At 41.9% G+C, this 18,673-nt stretch overlaps 1 protein-coding gene across 2 annotated transcripts in view; it reads right to left on the bottom strand.

Moving 5' to 3' along the window:
* The window catches only part of oca2 (oculocutaneous albinism II), a 93,609-nt gene that overhangs the window by 15,708 nt on the left and 59,228 nt on the right, over positions 1–18,673 (bottom strand). For both annotated transcript variants that reach the window (XM_056277728.1, XM_056277727.1), the window contains exons 18-21: positions 13,554–13,681; positions 12,866–12,925; positions 11,968–12,072; positions 7,903–7,996 (exon numbers count right to left, since the gene is read on the bottom strand). In XM_056277728.1, coding sequence (XP_056133703.1) covers positions 7,903–7,996; positions 11,968–12,072; positions 12,866–12,925; positions 13,554–13,681 — 387 coding nt within the window. The remainder of the gene's footprint in view (positions 1–7,902; positions 7,997–11,967; positions 12,073–12,865; positions 12,926–13,553; positions 13,682–18,673) is intronic.

Below are 18,673 nucleotides of genomic sequence, written 5' to 3' on the forward strand. Positions count from 1 at the left end.
CAGTGTATGAGGTTCTGTAAACAAATTATAAATCTACCGAACATAATTTCTTGTTCTTGATTGGAAATGGAAAATCTCAAATCCATCCTTATATGTTTGAGCCCGACTACAATAAGGAATATGAGAGTGGACAGCATGAACATCCTCAGCAAACAAAGATTACAGCAGGGCATCTCTGGTAAATATTATGCTTATTACCTGCTTATTGTGAGATGTAACTGTGGTGTTCCCAACACAGAATATTAACCAGTGTGGGTTGGTTGGTTTTGAATGTGCACAGACCAATGTGATTGGTGCTGAATGAGGTGGAGGTCAGCTATTGGTTGTTCCTGAAGAGTATATAAGGCAGAATCACCACCAGGGCGTTCTCTTGGTACTCCGCTCTACTCGCTAGGTTGTTACAGCATAATAATAAATATACTACGTTACTGTCATAAGTCTGCCGTGTGCACTTTCCAGTTATCTACTTAAACAGTTTAGGACAATATTAGTGTTTCATACACGACAGTTTGACGACGAGGATGGGATGTTTAAGTTGGAAGTCACAGAGTTAGCATGTCAAGCAGCTCCAGCGAGGCAGAAGTAAACGACGAACAACCAGGGAGACGTTTGGTGAGTGAAAGGACCGTCGAACAGAAGATGGCATTCGGTAAGCCAGAAGATTTCCACTTCGAGGAAAGTGAGGAAAGTTTTGATAGTTATCGCCAGCGGTTAGAGCAGTACTTCGCAGCAAATGGATTGGACACTCGAGATGAGAAAACCAAAGCGGTATTTCTTACGGTAGTAGGAAAAAGGGCACATAGCTTGCTGATGGATTTGTGTGCACCAGATAAGCCATCGGGTAAAACATATGAAGTACTGGTGGGAGTGCTAGAAAAGCACTACATCCCGAAAACCAACTTTATTGCCGAGAGATGCAAGTTTCACGGAAGAAACCAAAAGGAAAACGAAACAATAAGTGAGTACATTGCAAGTTTGAGAAAGTTAGCAGCCACATGCAAATTTGGAACATTTTTAGATGAAGCACTGCGTGATAGGTTTGTCTGTGGAGTTAAGAGCAGTGAGCTAAGAGATCGGTTACTCAATGCGGCTCACACAAACGACTTAACGTTACAGCTCACAGTTGAAATGGCGCTTTCTTTTGAGGTAACAAAAGGCAACAGTGCGCAACAGTTTGCACAGAAAGGCTATAAAGCTAATGTGGTAGAAAAGAAGGCTAACCTAAAGCATAGAGAGGCTACGGTAAAGTCTACAACTAATGGAAAGCCCTGCTATCGCTGCAATGGAAAAGGCCACAGACCGGATAAATGCAGGTTCAAGGATGCAGAGTGTCACCAGTGCAAGAAAAAGGGACACATCGCAAAAGCATACTGTTCACCCTAAAGAAGGAAGCTATGGCAAGGCATCGAAAGGGACCAGGCATTTGGAATGTTGCCACGCTCTCAAGCACGTGGACCAGAGCAACGCTCACAGTCTTCGGGCAGATGGAGATCCTATCCAGCCTCAGCTCTGCAGTGCCAGAGACGACTACTGTGTGCCGACATGGTGCATGGTGGATGCTGTACAGAACATTGACACTGGTCAGACATTGGACAGTGGAGGGGCCGAACTTTTTGCAATGGACACGGGTAAAGGTGACATTGTGAAACCCTACTGTCAGTGTCAGTGTAAATGGTACAAGGGTGAAAATGGAGGTAGACACTGGCGCAGCCATGTCAGTGATATCTGAAACCCTACTTAAACGCAGGTTTAAAGATGTGAAACTTAGTCCTGCGAATTGTGTGCTGAAAACCTACAGTGAGGAATCATTGCCGTTCATAGGAAAATTCGCAGCAAAGGTGAAATGCAAGGAACGCTCAGAAAAGCTAGAACTACTAGTCGTGAAAGGAAGAGGTCCTGCATTAATGGGCAGAGACTGGATAAGTCGATTAAAGCTAGACTGGTCAAGAGTCAACAGAGTGGCTCCTGATACAGTGGATGATGTGTGTGCCAGACATGCATCAGTGTTCAAACCTGAGCTAGGCAAGTTAAAAGGTATTGAAGCCAGACTACATGTAGTTCCAGATGCAGTGCCCAAGTTCTGTAAGCCTAGAAACGTGCCTTATGCATTAAGAGAAGCCATAGAGAGAGAACTGGCAAAATTGGAAGCTGAAGGTGTCATCTCACCCATTAATTATAGTGAGTGGGCAGCTCCAATAGTTTGTGTGCCTAAAAAGGATGACAGTGTGAGAATATGTGGAGACTACAAGGTCACCATCAATCCATGGTTGAATGTGGAACAGTATCCACTACCCAAAACCCAAGATTTATTTGCTAAACTAGCAGGAGGTCAGCAGTTTACCAAATTAGACTTGTCGCAGGCTTATCAGCAAGTTCTGTTAGAGGACAATTCAAGACATTACCTAACTATCAACACACACAGAGGGTTGTATCACTACAATAGGTTACCCTACAGTGTTGCTAGCGCCCCTGCTATTTTTCAAAAGATTATGGATCGGGTTCTTCAGGGCATGGAAGGGGTCATCTGTTATTTAGATGACATCTTAATTACTGGAAAAGATACAGAAAGGCACCTGACTAACTTGGAAGAGGTGCTTAGTAGAATTGAAACTTACAATCTCAGGGTTAAAAGAGAGAAGTGTGCATTCATGCAGAACAGCGTTTCAGACTTAGGGCATGTCATTGATGCCATGGGCATACATCCAATGAAGGAAAAGACGGATGCTATTCAGAGGGCTCCAGTTCTGAAAAATGTAACTGAACTCGGGTCATTCTTAGCTCTGTTAAACTACTGTGGGAAGTTTATCCCTAATCTATCTACTCTGATTCATCCAATGACAGCATTGCTGCATAAAGATGCAACCTGGGAATGGTCAGAGAAATGTCAAAGTGCATTTGATAGTGCAAAGAAGTCTCTTCAGTCAGATAAATTGTTAGTACATGTTGATGCAGAGTTACATATCATACTAGCATGTGATGCTTCTCCTTATGGAGTTGGTGCTGTAATCAGCCACAAAATGAAAGATGGAAGTGAGAGACCTATCGCATTTGCATCCAGAATGTTAACTAAAACAGAACAGAATTACTCTCAACTGGAAAAAGAGGCACTGGGTCTTGTTTTTGGAGTTATGAAATTCCATGAGTATCTTTATGGAAGGAAATTCTTGTTATTGACAGACCACAAGCCACTGTTGAAAATTCTGGGGCCTAAAACAGGTGTGCCAACACTGGCCGCCGCTAGATTACAAAGGTGGGCTCTAATTTTGGCAGCGTATACATACGAAATCCAGTACAAGAAGTCAGAGCAGCATAGCAATGCTGATGCTTTATCAAGATTACCTGTGAAGCCTGATGTAGATGTGGTGTCAAACCCAATTTACAGAGTGTCTTACCTAGAAGACTTACCTCTTACTGCTAGAGGAATAGCCAAAGAAACAGACAGAGATCCTGTGTTAAGAGTGGTTAAACAGTTGGTGTTAACTGGATGGCCTAAACATGTACAGGATGAGTCACTGAAGCCTTATTTTCAGAGAAAATTAGAGCTTAGCATTGAGGACGACTGTTTATTATGGGGTCACCGTATGGTAGTGCCTGATAAACTAAGAGACAGGCTATTGTCGGAATTACATGAGCACCACTGGGGAATAGTTAAAATGAAGTCCCTCGCCAGAAGTTTATTCTGGTGGCCTACATTAGATGACAGTATTGAACGTGAAGTGAATCAGTGTACTATTTGTCAGCAGCAGCGTAGTATGCCTGCTACCGCACCGATACATACATGGAAATGGTCTTCGAGTCCATGGGAAAGAGTACATCTTGATTTTGCTGAGGACCACAAGCAGATGTTTTTAGTAGTGATGGATGCCTATGCTAGATGGCCAGAGATAGTTCCCATGACCACTACTACTTCATCTAAGACAATTGAAGCAATGAGAAATTTATTTGCAGCTTATGGGTTGCCTAAAGAGGTTGTAACTGATAACGGACCTCAGTTCGTATCGCAAGAGTTTGAGTCATTTTTGACTAAAAATGGAGTAAAACACATCAAGTCACCTGCATACCATCCTGCAAGTAATGGTTTAGCTGAAATATTGGTCCAAAATCTTAAGAAATCCCTTGCAAAGCATAGAGCCATTGGTGGTATGACGCTTGAGCACTGTGTAGCAAATTTTCTGACTGGGTACAGAAACACACCCCATACTAAGACAGGAAAGACCCCAGCTGAGCTATTTCTGAGAAGACAGGTGCGAACCAGGTTGTGTCTTATCAAACCAAAGTTCTCTCAGAGAATGCAGACCGAGTCTGAACCAAATCTTCCCCGTGTTAGGTCTTTTAAGGTGGGTCAACACGTGTTGGTAAAAAATTACAGGGGAGGGGAGAAATGGTTGAATGGAGTTATAAGTGAAGTGTTGGGTCCTGTCACATACAGTGTTGAAGTAAATGGAAATTGTGTGAAAAGACATGTGAACCAGATGTTGGGTGTCAAGGGAAATCCAAATCAGACTCAAATGGACTCTTGTGATAGAGCTTCTTGGGAGATTGATGATTTCAATGCAGACAGTGATGTGTCAGAACATCCTGAACCACAGGTTGTGGAAGAACGACCTGTAGAACCACCACCGCCAGTTGTGGAAAGGAACACTCGTCCTGTGAGAGACAGACATCCTCCGGATAGACTGAACTTGTGACTGACATGCAGATTGGTTATTGAAAAAAAAAAAAAACAGAAAAGAAATCTGTAATGTAATGTATGGTTACTGTTGAAGAAATACTGTACATGGTTATGATCTTAAGAGCAAAAAAAAAAAAAAGGATATGTTAGAATCCTAGAAAAAAAAAAGAAGTTTGAATTTACAGGGGAGGAGCTGTGGTGTTCCCAACACAGAATATTAACCAGTGTGGTTGGTTGGTTTTGAATGTGCACAGACCAATGTGATTGGTGCTGAATGAGGTGGAGGTCAGCTATTGGTTGTTCCTGAAGAGTATATAAGGCAGAATCGCCACCAGGGCGTTCTCTTGGTACTCCGCTCTACTCACTAGGTTGTTACAGCGTAATAATAAATATACTACGTTACTGTCATAAATTTGCCGTGTGCACTTTCCAGTTATCTACTTAAACAGTTTAGAACAATATTAGTGTTTCATACACGACAGTAACGGTGAATTTAGTCTTACAATCACAAGCTGCATATAAAAATGTTTTATATGTCTCTGTTAATTGGTGTACATGTGGGAAATGCGCTAAAATGCCAATTGAAGAGGAAAACGTCTGCTGTCAGGAAATAAAGGTTACATAAAACGTTATTCTGCTGTCGCCAAACGACTGTATAGTATCTCCCTGCATATTCGGTTATTTGTATGCTGGAGTACTTTAAATGCCTGTAATACTGTTCAAGTAGACTGTTTTGCGAAAATATACACATACATTTACCAAGACGATCATGATTTGACAGGCTTTTGGCTTGGAATATCTTCGCTTGAGCATAACTGCTTTTAGTATTGTGAAAATTATAGTTGATTGCTTATTACTTGAAAACAAATCGTGTTTGGGGGATGTTGACATTTATCCTTCGTAGTTGTGAAAATAACGCCACGATAATGAGTGGATAGAGCTGAAATAAAGGCATGTACATGCCTTTATTTCAATTTTAGTCAGATTATCTGACTGCCCTGTGAACAGCTGTATTATTTTGAGCTAATCACCGTTAGCTCCCTAAATAACTTTAGCTTCATTGTATATGCCCATTGTCTGCACTGAAACTGTATTCACAAGCCACTTGGTGCGATTATTGATACAAGACAAACATTTTAATGTTATAATGTTAGTTACAGCTTGTGCTTCTGACTCCTCAACATGGCCCTTTCCAGATGGAATGGCCCTGTCTTTTAGCACTAGCCTAGCCGAAAATTCGGTGTGAACAAAAAACATGTTGGCATATGGCTGTTGTTGGCCTGAAAAAAGAAACTGTATCCAATGTTGTCTGGTGCTTTCCCCTTTAGGAAGGTGAACAAATTGAAAATCAAGCATTGAACTGTGCCTGGTTCAGGAAGCAGTCCTCGTTAAAATGACTGGAACACAATGAAAGGTCGGGGTTGTACTGCTGAGGAATAGTGGTAAAAAGGAATTTTTAACTGCTGACTCTTCATTTTGTCTTCCTTTGGAAGTCCGTCCAAAGGGAATTTTCCTTTCCAGTGAAGAAAACAGCTTCTCGAGATTGCGATATGTGCTAACCAAACTCTTCCCTGTGTTGCATCAAAATCTGTGACCTGTCCACACTTTCAAACTTTGTTTGAGGGTTGGCCAAACTAACCACTATGCGGGCATTATGAAAATGGGATACACAGTGACATAGATAAGTAACAGAAGAAAATGCTACACTACAAACGAGGCATTTCAGACAGTGTTTTCTATCGGAGAGAAAACACACTTTGGCATGGACTTTGGGTTTTGTAACTCTGCCAACATTTTACATGCACCTCTCAGCTATATAACACACTAAAGGAAAGGGAAAACCCAAAAAGCATGATATGACCTCTTTAAGGAAGAGAAAGTGAATAAGTTGAGAGCAAAAAGGGATTGTTGTACACCGAAGCTGCTAAGAGAATGGAGAGAAACGACGAGATGGTGGCAGTGCAAAAAGAACCGCAGCGGAAATGGAATGGAGCTGATCAGAATATCTGCATTGACAAGAAAAGATTTTTGGCATTCATGGCCATGGTCATAAATTGCATGGCTAAAATACAGGGGAAGTCAGAAAGAATCAAGATGGTCTTGGACGCTGCCAGGAGATAATTGAACATCGTGGACATATCTGGAGAAGCTCTAGATGTTACACTTCAGGAAGAATTTGCATCAACTCAGACAATTGGGTCTGGGTTACAGAATGGAAAATGTCGTGAATGGGATCACGTTGGATGGACAATGTAAATAGTATTATAAAGTTAGTACAGTGACTGTTCTGATCTACACTCCAATCCAGAAGGTGGCAGTAATGCATCTAAAAGCTGTTTGCCAACCGCCATTAAACAAAAAAGAAGATGTTACCATGATCTAAACAAAAAGCAGCAGGCCTGGGCGCAAATTAGTGCGTTACTTGAGATTTCAGGTACTACTAGCTACTAACTAGCTAAGTAACTAACTACCTATCTACTAAATAGGAAGTTAAATTTTTTTAGCTAGCCAAAATAAAAGTAGAGATCTGTGAGTTTACATCACAGCAAAATAATGGTTAGGCTAAGGACAGCTGATTCAGTGGTTGCCTAGTAACAATAGAAATAAGAAAAACAGGCAGCGCGAGGTACTTGCAAAAAACGCTCTGTCTGATCAGGGCCTGGGGCTGCTCAATGCGGCTCACATCGCAAAAAGGTGTCAATGTTGGAATGGAGCCAGGCTGTGACAACATCATATCTCTGATCAATATGGAACTGCCACAGTTGCAGATGATTAAGCTGAAATGTGATGACGACTCTCTGTCTGTGTCCTCCCCACCCAAAAAGAGCCACTCGCAGCTTGAGGGCCTGCCACTGGGTTGTGTCGGAGCCTGAATAAGGCTAGCTCTATCAGGGGCCTGGGGCTACTGTCACAAAAGCACAGCTCGGGCCTCCCCAGGGAGAGAGACAGCCGCACAAAGTGTAGACTTGACAGTCACCTTGAGGAAAGAAGCTTCTGACTGAGGCCATCCTTAAAGATACACATCTTTCACAGGAATCTGGTAAACTACGGAGTGTCTTGCATCCATATGCTACTATGGAAATTATCTATTGAGCCACTGAAGTCAAGCCTTTGGTTCAAAATCAATCAAAACAGATATTCTTCTTCTTTTTTTTTGGACTCCCTTTTCTCAGATAGCAGGGCCCCTATTTGAGGATACAACAATAGGTTGAATGAGAGCTGTTACTTACCCCCAAGGCAAGCTCCCATGGCTAAAGCAAAGATGAGTGGTTTTACTGGCAGGTTCACGTCTCCATCCTGACTCAGGTTGATAAGAACAGGTATCTGTAAATACAGAGACAAAAACTTGAATTGAAAGTTATGATATAAACTGGTTTAGATATGGTGGTTTTGAAATACGATTTTGCTTTATATGCAGAATCTCCACAACATAATGATCATAATATATTAATTGAGGGCCCCAACTGTGAAAAGATGACATGAAGTAGATGAAGAGCCACGTCCTATCCCAGCATGTATGCAGTACAGTATAACACAGAGCACTCCAGCATCTCTCGCCCTTTCTGAATTTGACAAAGTACAAGCTGTGTTACTGTGTAAGGAGGTGAAAATAATAATCCATCAAACAGCCCTGAATGACCAGCGTTGATGATTACAGGATCTGGTTAAAATTGATCATAATGACTGTGCTATGTGTTTCAGAGGAAGGGAAGAAATTACTTGAATAAATGTAGCATCCTCTATTCTTCAGCCTAATAGAGTAAATTAGGGCTCTTTTTTAAACAACCTGTAACCCAGGCCTAGTGAACACTCCTCTGATATTTTATTTCTTTTGAAGGAATCTCTCCTCTGCCACGTTTCTTTTTGGGAAGTCAATTTCTTTTTGAGCAGATTTATAGTAGTGTTTCGTGTAGTGGAGGTGTAGTTTTACATTTTAAAAAGTTATGAGATAATCCTGACATTTTATTGTGAAAGGTATCAGGATTTTCCTCGACTGTTTTCTGTGATTGACACTGAAGTGAGCCAATCAGGTGGTCTACTTTGGTGCAAGGTAGCCAATCAGCAGAGGCTCTCTACAGCGCACGGACATCTTGTCGTTTTTACCAGTGAGTGAGCAGCTTGTTTAAACCTTTTGTTAGCTCCGCAAAAGACGCTGAAATTCGACTGTGCTGGACCAGCAGGATTACGGTGGGATTTAGTCCGCTCAGCGGTGAGTGTAATAACTTGTGAAACGGATCCCCTTCCTCACTCATCGTGTGGTAGGACAGACACAGACACATATTGAATTGGGCCCAATGACTGAAAGACTGAGCTCAAGGAAAAAAAGGGTTTTCTTTTGTGCGCACCTTATTATTTTAGTTGTTATTTTGGGTAAATTGTTTTTGTCTATGTTTAAACTGCCACTTTTGTGTAATAATATAAGTGTTCATACAAATTCATTTTGGTGTGCGATTCTCTTGATTGATATTCAAACCCTCGGGCGCTTGCCGTACTAGTTTCTTCTGAGATTTGTCCGCATTCACATCATTGATAACCTATTAAGCTAGTTTACTACTGTAACCTATTGCTAAATAGTGACCAGGGTTACAGATTACAGTCATCAGAATCAGAAACACTGTCATTTCTCCCAGCCCACAGCAGTGCAACACAAAGACAAAAACACATATCCAAAAACTACAAGAACACATTAATCCAAACAAACACATATGTCTAAACTAAACATCAACAACAACAAAAATCACTGTCCAGGAGAACGAACGCCAGCCAGAATGACTGTCGGAACTGCCGGTCTGCATGGGCTAGCAGTTAGCTTAGCCTGCCCTGCTTCCGCATCCTGTCAGACTGCCCTCGGTGTTTCCTCTTCAGGCGCCACTCTGGTCAGGGCCGAGGGCCTTGGGCCCACAGGACGCAGCAGACCAAGCTCCCTCAGCCGATCCAATGCTAGCTCTCCCAGCCAGACACCGTCAACACACCTCCCTGCACTCCACACGACAACACTAAAAACACAGTCAAGGCTAGGCAAGGCCGCCGCCAGACCGCCCCCAATATTATCACAATTGCCAGTCTGCATGGGCTAGCAGCTAGCTTAGCCTGCTCCGCTTCCATTTCCATGTCCTTTGGTGTTGCGAAATTTCCTGGCATCTGGGTAGCGTAGCAATCTTCCGTTGTCTATCAACACGGGGATTGCTGATTCGAATCCCCATGTTACCTCCAGCTTGATTGGGCATCTCTACAGACAATATTGGCCGTGTCTGCAGGTGGGAAGCTGTGTGTGGCATGTGTCCTAGTCGCTGCACTAGCCCCTCTTCTGGTTGGTCGGGGCGCCTGTTCGGGGGGGATGGGGAACTGGGGGGAATGGCATGATTCTCCCACACACTACATCCTCCTGGTGAAACTCCTCACTGTCAGGTGAAAAGAAGTGGCTGGCGACTCCACATGTATCAGAGGAGGCATGTGGTAGTCTGCAGCCCTCCCCGGATCTGCAGAGGGGGTGGAGCAGCAACCAGGGCAGCTTGGAAGACTGGGGTAATTGGCCAGATACAATTGAGGAGAAAAAGGGGTGAAAAAAAATCAAAAAAAAAATTTCTTTGAATTCTGCAGACATCTCACACGAATTTTGCTACACACAAAGCAAATCCGCTGTGGGATATAGAATGTGTCTCATCACCAGCCCATCAGACTAGCTTGGTCTAATCAGAAAGGCACGAACTGAGGAAGCCTCTTGGATGAGAGGCAAAACGTCTTCACGGATATATACCAAGTCCAGTTGCACTTGATTCACTCCTTTGGATATAGAACGTGTATCGATATGTGGACCATATCAGTACCTACTATTGTCAGAACCTAATCAACAGTTTCTGTTCAAGGAAGTGTTGACGAGTACATCCATTGTAAATGAGTCAGCATATTTTTCAGTTATCTTAGCACAATGTGAAAATAGGCAGTTTTAGTTCGCTGAAAACTTCCATCCAGCCATCCATTATCCAAACCACTTATTCTGCTCTCAGGGTCGCGGGGATGCTGGAGCCTATCTCAGCAGTCATTGGGTGGCGTCTTATTGTTTTTCTATTGGTTTACTCAACCCCAGACATAAGACATGTATTGAAACTTCAGTCCAAATATGATTTTTGGGTGTTCAAGCTACAAAGGGGCTGAAACCGTACTGCTTTTGAGCTGATTTGTTTTATTATTGGTTTTACTCTAATTTTCCCTGAGATATCATTGTACAAGCTTCCAACATTTACTTTCCTAAAATCAGTTTACGTTTATGCTTAGTAAGTATAAACCAGCCTGGTCAGATAAATCACATGCAGCTATTATCCAACAAAATTAACAATGGCCGTGGCCTAGCACAGAAATGGTCATGACTCATCAAAAACTTTCCTAAATATCACAAAACCTCAATCCCTGGATTAATGCAAGGACTAAGATTATAGTTAGTGATGTTCACTCAAATCGGTCCATAGGGGTGCCCCTAATTGCAAAATCATGAAATTGGGCATAACTCATGGAATATTTGTCCAGTAATCATGAAACTTGGTGGTTACTTTAATTAAAAAGGTCCAAGTCTTTTTGTTAAAGTATTTCAGCCCAATAGAGAATGTCTCTATATGTCAAAAGCCCATATATTTTTTTTCATCAATTTGTCATGAAGTGGCACATGATAGAGGCTTGTAATTTCGCACAATACAAAGGGCATGTATCAAAGAAAAATTCAACAATTAGTCATCTTAAACCCAACAAATATCACTATGAAAGGCCTGATGGCAGCATTATAATTTTAGGTAGAGCAACTTATCACAAAACTTGGTTTTATTTACCTTATAAACTTTATTGTGAGGCAAGAATGTGTCATAAATTTCATTCATAATGGCAAATAGGGATCACCCTATGTGTGAATCCTTTCACTTATTTTTGTGATGACTCACTTTGTTTGTGTGTGTCCAAGCATTATTATTAGTATTGAAGGACTCCAGTGCACACATGAACTGCTCGACTCAGACTGTTTTATTCCTTTGTCATTACTTACTAGCGGCATCCCATCTACAGTTACATCATACATACTTCAGCTGTTACACAGTCCTTCACAATCATTCAGCCTTCACATTCTTGCAGTTTTCCAGTCCCCATATTACAGCATGAACCCTGGAATGGATGCCTACGGCTCTACTTTTTGTTGTGTTTGTTTGTATGTGTATAGGTTTGTTTTATCTTACAGGTTCTTCAAAATATCCTGGAAAAGTACTAATATGATTTTGACCAACTTGTTATGGCAGATATCTGTAGTTTCTTACCATGGTAGCAGTGAAGGGAATGTTGTCGATGAGAGAGGAAGCCAGGGCGGAGATCCACATCACCAGGATAATAGCTATGGCCAAGCGCTGGTCTTCTGGCACTGCCTGACAGTGGCAATAATAAGAGTGGCACATAAATGTTGCTTTCACTACCACTCAACCCTCAGCAGATGAGCACATACAGTATGCATAGTACCCCCTCACCCGGTCACAGCTTAAAATCAAACGGGCCGATTAAGTCAATGCCCTGGACCAGACCTTCTCATCAGAGAAAAGAGGCTGAGAGGGTGAAGCTGTTTCAATTTATGACATGACTGCAGGAGGTGGCCTCTCATCTATCAGAGTCTGCCACACAGAGTGTGACCAATTCCCCCACATGCAAAGACCACTGTTGTTGAAAACGTCTTTATTTTCTGGCATTCTTTATGCCTGGGCATGTTACGAGAGCATGACATTGCAAGAGAAGATAAAGACAGACCTCTTTAATAATTTTCCCTGTCTTCCAGCTCTATCAGCAAAAGGGAGGTTGGTCCTACCCAGCTTGCTATTCCAACTTTACATATTTTAGGACAGAACAGGTTAGACGCCAGAATGGCAAACCACCTGTCAAGTGTAATTATTGAAGATACAGAGATCCATGGACCAAACACGAGCTGACGTGTCTATCACGGGTGTAATTCTCCTCTAGGAGATGCCTCGCCTGCATGCACACATGGCATGGATCATGCAGGTGTGGACAGCACCCATCAACCTCTGGCAGAGATCACACTTACACAAATGATTAAATTCAGAGGTTTGCAAACCAATGGACCAAGAATGAAATGTGATACCATATCACCTGTGTTCAATTAGCTGATCAGATGACTGTTTAGATTGAGAAAGAAAAGGGAAAACTCACTTTTATAAGCAGTGCTGTCTGTTCTCCAATATAGTCAATAAGCTGCAACTGGGCTAAAGCCTATAAAAATGAGAGAGAAGACAATCAATATGAAAAATCATCTCCAAAAGACTTGGTAAATAAAATACAATAAAATACTAAAGCTTATTACTGTCCGTTTCAGAGAGAATACAATAATTACTGCATCCTCTTTTCTCCATTGTGTGGTGGTTTTATTCATTGAAAAAAAAGTTAGTATGGCCAGACCAAAGCTAGCCCCTGGGGTTGAGGGTTATGTTTCTGAGTAAACCTCACAAAACAAAGATTTAAAAACAGTAAATGCTTTGCAAAACAGTAGTTCCTCTGCCATCATCTGTTTCCTTTCATCCTTCCACTTGGAGGTTCATGAATAAGTAGATAGTTGATCATTAATTTACATAGCCTGAGCACACAGACTGCAATTCTAAGAGTGCCCAATATATTTCACTGCATCGAAGGAGTGTTATGCTGTTTTCTTTTATCTATGAATATTGTGAAGGTACTTGCTGGGGCAAGGCTTGGTAATAACTTCACTGATCTTGGGTTTTAAAAGTTTTGTTTTTGGGTCATACAGAAGGACTCTAGAGTTAATAGACATCTTTGAAAATGTGCCAGTAACAACTCAAATTCATTTAATATATTGGTAAGGGCCTGACTGAGAATTAAATACCTCCATTAACACAAAGAGGCCAGCAAAGAACAGTAGTGTGGCCCACTCCACTCGATGTAAGATAATCTCAAAGTCCTGAATGTCAGCCAGAACCAGTAGCCACAATGCCCCCAGGATAGCAATCCAACCTGGAAAAGAGAACAAGAAGATAAGATATAAGATGTACTTTATTAATCCCCATGGGGAAATTTATCCTATGCATTTAACCCATCCCAACACACACTGGAGCTAGGAGCAGTGGGCAGCTGCGTGCAGCACCTGGGAACCAACTCCAGTTCTTCTTGCCATGCCTTGGTCAGGGGCACAGACAGGAGTATTAACCTATGCATGTCTTTTTATGGTGGGAGGAAACTGGAACACCTGGAGGAATCCCACACAGACATGGGGAGAACATGTAAACTCCACACAGAAAGGACCTGGAACGGCCTGGGGTATGAACCAAGGACCTTCTTGCTGCGAGGCAACAGTGCTAACCACTGGGCCACCGTGCTAAAGAAACGCTTTGAAATCCATTTCCATAGCAGAAAAACAGTCTCTATCCTCCATCACCCTAACCTACTGCACATCCTTCCCAGCTCGCTCCCTCTGTCTAGCCAATCGGTACAAGTCCTTTTCTCCTTCCTTAGTGTCTAACCTCTCATACAACTCACCATACGCCTTTTCCTTTGCCTTCGTCACCTCTCTTTACATTATACCACATCTCCTTGTACTCCTGTCTACTTTCTTCATCTCTCTGACTATCCCACTTCTTTGCCAACCTCTTCCTTTGTATACTTTCCTGTACTCCCTCATTCCACCACCAAGTCTCCTTGTATTCCTTCCTCTGTCCAGATAACACACCAAGTACCTTCCTAGCTGTCTCCCTCACTATTTCTGCAGTGGTTGCCCAGCCATCCGGCAACTCAAAAAACATGACTTATAACAGGTGTTCACACTACAAATGCAGTAAGTGAGAAGCCAAGAGAATGGCGGTAAATAAACGTGAGATTCAATTTAACACACATGCAATAGTATCTGGGCTGTGACAGTTTGAATAAAAAGAGCTTGTGCCCTTGTAGTCCAGCTAAGGTTGCTGCATCTTTTTTTTTAACATGATGCACATAAAAAAAAATATGGGAAATAGACGTGTATTGATGACTTGTATTGACTGATAGACTCAATTAAAGCGTTATCAATGTGTTCTATTCATGTCCTCACAAGTATACTACTGGACTCAAAAGTCTGGTTGAAAAATGGTATTTGGTCGGACTTTGTCAGTTTGATCTAGCATTCACTGTCATTTTAACACATTTACTAGCCTACCAGCACTTGAAATTACAGTGTGTTTTTGAGGGATGGAGTGTGCGTCCACTTGGAGAAATATTATTTAACACATGAGCATTAGTAAATGTCCTGGCTATGGCCTTTAGGGAAATATTTTCAAAAATGACAGAAAATGATGAAGGAAGAAGAGGAAAAAATGTTAATAGAGGCAAAGTTGTGAGATGAAGAGAGAGAGAAACAGAAGAGATAGGAGAGGGAGAAAGAGATGTGAGGATCGTGCAGTTTGTGAACAGACATGAACATGGGGGATTTCTCAATTCCCTGTATTCCCCCATTTTGATGATGGTCTTAATTGAGTCCGGTTTTATCAAACACTTATTACATGTTACATAAATGTTACAATAGGCAAGCCATCAGTGGGGGCACCATTGGAGGTGCAGCTGTATATCCCTCAAATTTCCTTGTCATGTATATTAGTGATCTGTTAAATTGGGAGTAAATCATTCATCCACTTAATTCACTGAAATAGAAAGGGAAGGGGGGCTGTCAAAAATAATTATGAAAAATGGAAATTTCTCTTGATGTATATACTAAAATCAAAGAAGCATCTGCTGAGTGGTAGGATAAGGTTTAATGCTTTAATAGCGCCTTGATTTATTTTGGTGTACATACCGTATGTACTTAAAGCTTCAGCAAAGTTTTGAGTAATATTTAATTGTAAAGTAATAGTGTGAAACTGTATTGATTCCCTCAGTGAGATTTCCTTTTTGCTTGACTCCCTTCAAGAAGCTGGTAGGGATTCAGCGGTGTGCTTAGGAACACTTCAGCAGGGCAGTGTAGCGCTCTGGTTTTAAGATTGTCTTCTACCTACTTACTATTCAATAAGTATTAAAGTATCTATTTTTGTCATTCAGTCATCCTTTTGACCTGAACAAAAAAGTCATGGTTGACTTAATCAACCACTTTCTACTGCAGGGTAAACAGTAAAAGATTAATTCAAGTAAGGAGAACAACAAAGTGAAGTTCTACTGTTCATTCAGATAAGTGAATAGAAAAGCCGGGAAGAAACTTTTGATTACTACCTCCATGCAGATATTCCCTGAGGCTGCCTCCTGAGCAGGGGGGACAGAAAGCAAACTTAAAGAGCTCTCCAATTAAAAAAGGGGGTTTTAGTGACGTCTGAGCAAGTTATGATAGGTTCATTTATCATACACAAGTGTTCTGATACAAAAGGTCTGCAGTGACCAATGTTCAATTACAGTTGTTTATCTTATCTCAAGCACATCCAGTTGTCCTCAAGTTGTTTTAATACAAGGAAGAGAAGCACTCGACACATGGCCAAGGCCTAAAGATAAAGACTGACGTGCTCTTACGGTGCGTCGTGTTTTCTTAGACTGCAATTGTACGGTTAAGGTTAGAGAAGAAGACAATCCGCTCTAACCGATAGCAAGAGAGGGAAAGCAGTTTTGCTGTGATTGTTTTATGCAGCTTTGGGCTGTCTAGCTTTGACTGAAAGTTCAAAACATTTTAAAAGGGAAATCCACCTGATATCAAAATTCATGTTGTCCCTGTGATCCTCAAGACAATTGAAGTCTCGATTTGCAAATGTAAACAAGATTCTTTCATAAGACCAAGGTAAGACTTTTATCTTTGATAATATTGAGTGCTTAAAGTTCCGTTGATAATAAACAAAACAATGGATTTGTGGACACATAATTGTGCGCTAAATACTGACACCTGATTTCAGTAATGTTAAAACAGCTAATACAGGTGTCATATCAAAACAGGAAAAGTATTGTATTCCAATAAAAAAGAATCCTGTATCTCACAGGATCTCTCAAAGTCGACAAGCAACCTGTATCAAACACAAGTGTAATTTACATAATCAAAGCCACATACACATCTAAGTGATTAAATAACCAGGCAATAATCAAGAGCAAAATTAAATCTCACCATGTAAAGCTAATGAAAGTCTAATGATTCTCATCCCAGAAGGTTGAATCAGTTCATCTGGACACAACGTTTAGTGGGAGAAACGTTTCATCACTCATCTAAGTGATTTCGTCAGTCCCAGCTGACTGCAGGTATCCCCAGCCTTATAAACAGCACAATTGCATAATGACCGAAACCGGCACAGTTGCATCACAACCAAACCAGCGATTGGTTTCATATGCAAATTGCCATGACCATTCATTAGAGTTACAATGACCACGTGTACTAGTCACAGATGATTGGGGAATAGCTGCAATCACAACATTGTAAGATGGTGACATATGTATTCTTAGTAACACCCCCCGCCCCCCTTGAGGGATGGTCATTCCCTCTCCACACAGATGGCAGATGGCCTCTTTGACTCCCCATTCAAACCAGCATTCCTACCTATCACGGATGTGCACATCCTCATCCTTGAAAGAGTGGCCATTGGCCTGTAGATGGGTGTAGACCACAGCATCCTAACCTGACGAGGTAGCTCCTCTGTGTTGTGTCATCCTTTTCACCAAAGTCTGTTTGGTTTCCCTGATGTACGATTCATGGTAATCCTCCCAGCACTTAACAGCGTACACTATATTGCTCTGTTTGTGCCAGGGGACCCGATCTGTGGAATAGACCCATTTCTGGTGCAGTGTGTTTTGGGGTTTGAAAGCAACCAAGATGCAGTGTTTGGAAAATGTGTCTCAACTGTTCAGACACTCCCACCACATAAGGAATCACCACTCGTTTACACATAAGCAGCTGTTGTCCTTTTCCTCTCTTGGATTGGCTGGTGCACTGTTTGGGTAGCTTCCTGGCTTTGACAAATGCCCAGTTAGGTTAACCACACTTAACCAGGGCCTGTTTAATGTGGGATTTCTCCCCTTCCCTTTCCGCTGTGTTGGTGGGGACATTGTCAGCTTGGTGCCTGAATCTCGTTTCAGGGGCTCATAAGTATTTATGTCACTGAGTAGCATCATACATTTCTCATGACAGTCTGGTTTAATACAATAGTGCATCTGCCTTTGTTTGCCGGAAGGATGATGATATTATTGTCCTTACAGAGTCGTGACTGCATTCCTCTCGTCTCTGCTGATGTTGGATGTTGGCAGCTTCATGTTGCAAGCTGAAACTGTCGTCCACAGTTGCTCTGTTTCCGGGTCTGTGATGTTGTTACGGATTGCTGATCCCCTGGCTGTGATCAGTTCCACTAGCGGGACTTGCCTCAGTGTGACAGCAAAATCCAGCCCCTCAGCAAAAATGTCTTTCTCTGCCTGGGTGAGTTGTCTATTGCAGCGTTTCCCAACCCAGTCCTCAAGGAACCCCTATCCTGCAGATTTTCATTGTAACCCTACATAGGTAGCCCTACTTGTACTTACTCAACCAGTCATCTCACAGCACTTTAATTATGCAAGGTGTGCAACATCTGACATAATTCATTGCTGATTGGTTGAATAACTACAAACAGGTACCTATTCAGGGTTGCAAAGAAAATCTGCAGGATAGGGGTTCCTTAAGGACTGGGTTGGGAAACATTGGTCTATTAGACAGATTTTTCACTCACTTGTCCACATCACCAGCATGTGTCTGGCGTTTATCTCTCTGCCTGCCGTTGAGGCACCATCCATTGTCTACCGATGTCTCTGGCGTGCAGCATGTAGGTCGAACTTCTTTTGGTGCCTGGTTTTTTACTTTTCATGTTGTGCAAGATGAGCCTTCTACATGAACTCATCACATGTTGGAAAGTGGTCTCATCTAGACGCTATGTAAGACTCTGTTGAATCTGCTCCTCTTTGGCTTTCAAAGCATCAATCGTCAAATTAGTTTGTCTCACCCATTCGTTCAACAGCTGGCTTAGTGCCTTCTAAAGGCTCTTGCTAGCTCAG

This window comes from Lampris incognitus, chromosome 3, assembly GCF_029633865.1.
Source record: "Lampris incognitus isolate fLamInc1 chromosome 3, fLamInc1.hap2, whole genome shotgun sequence".
NCBI lineage: Eukaryota > Metazoa > Chordata > Actinopteri > Lampriformes > Lampridae > Lampris > Lampris incognitus.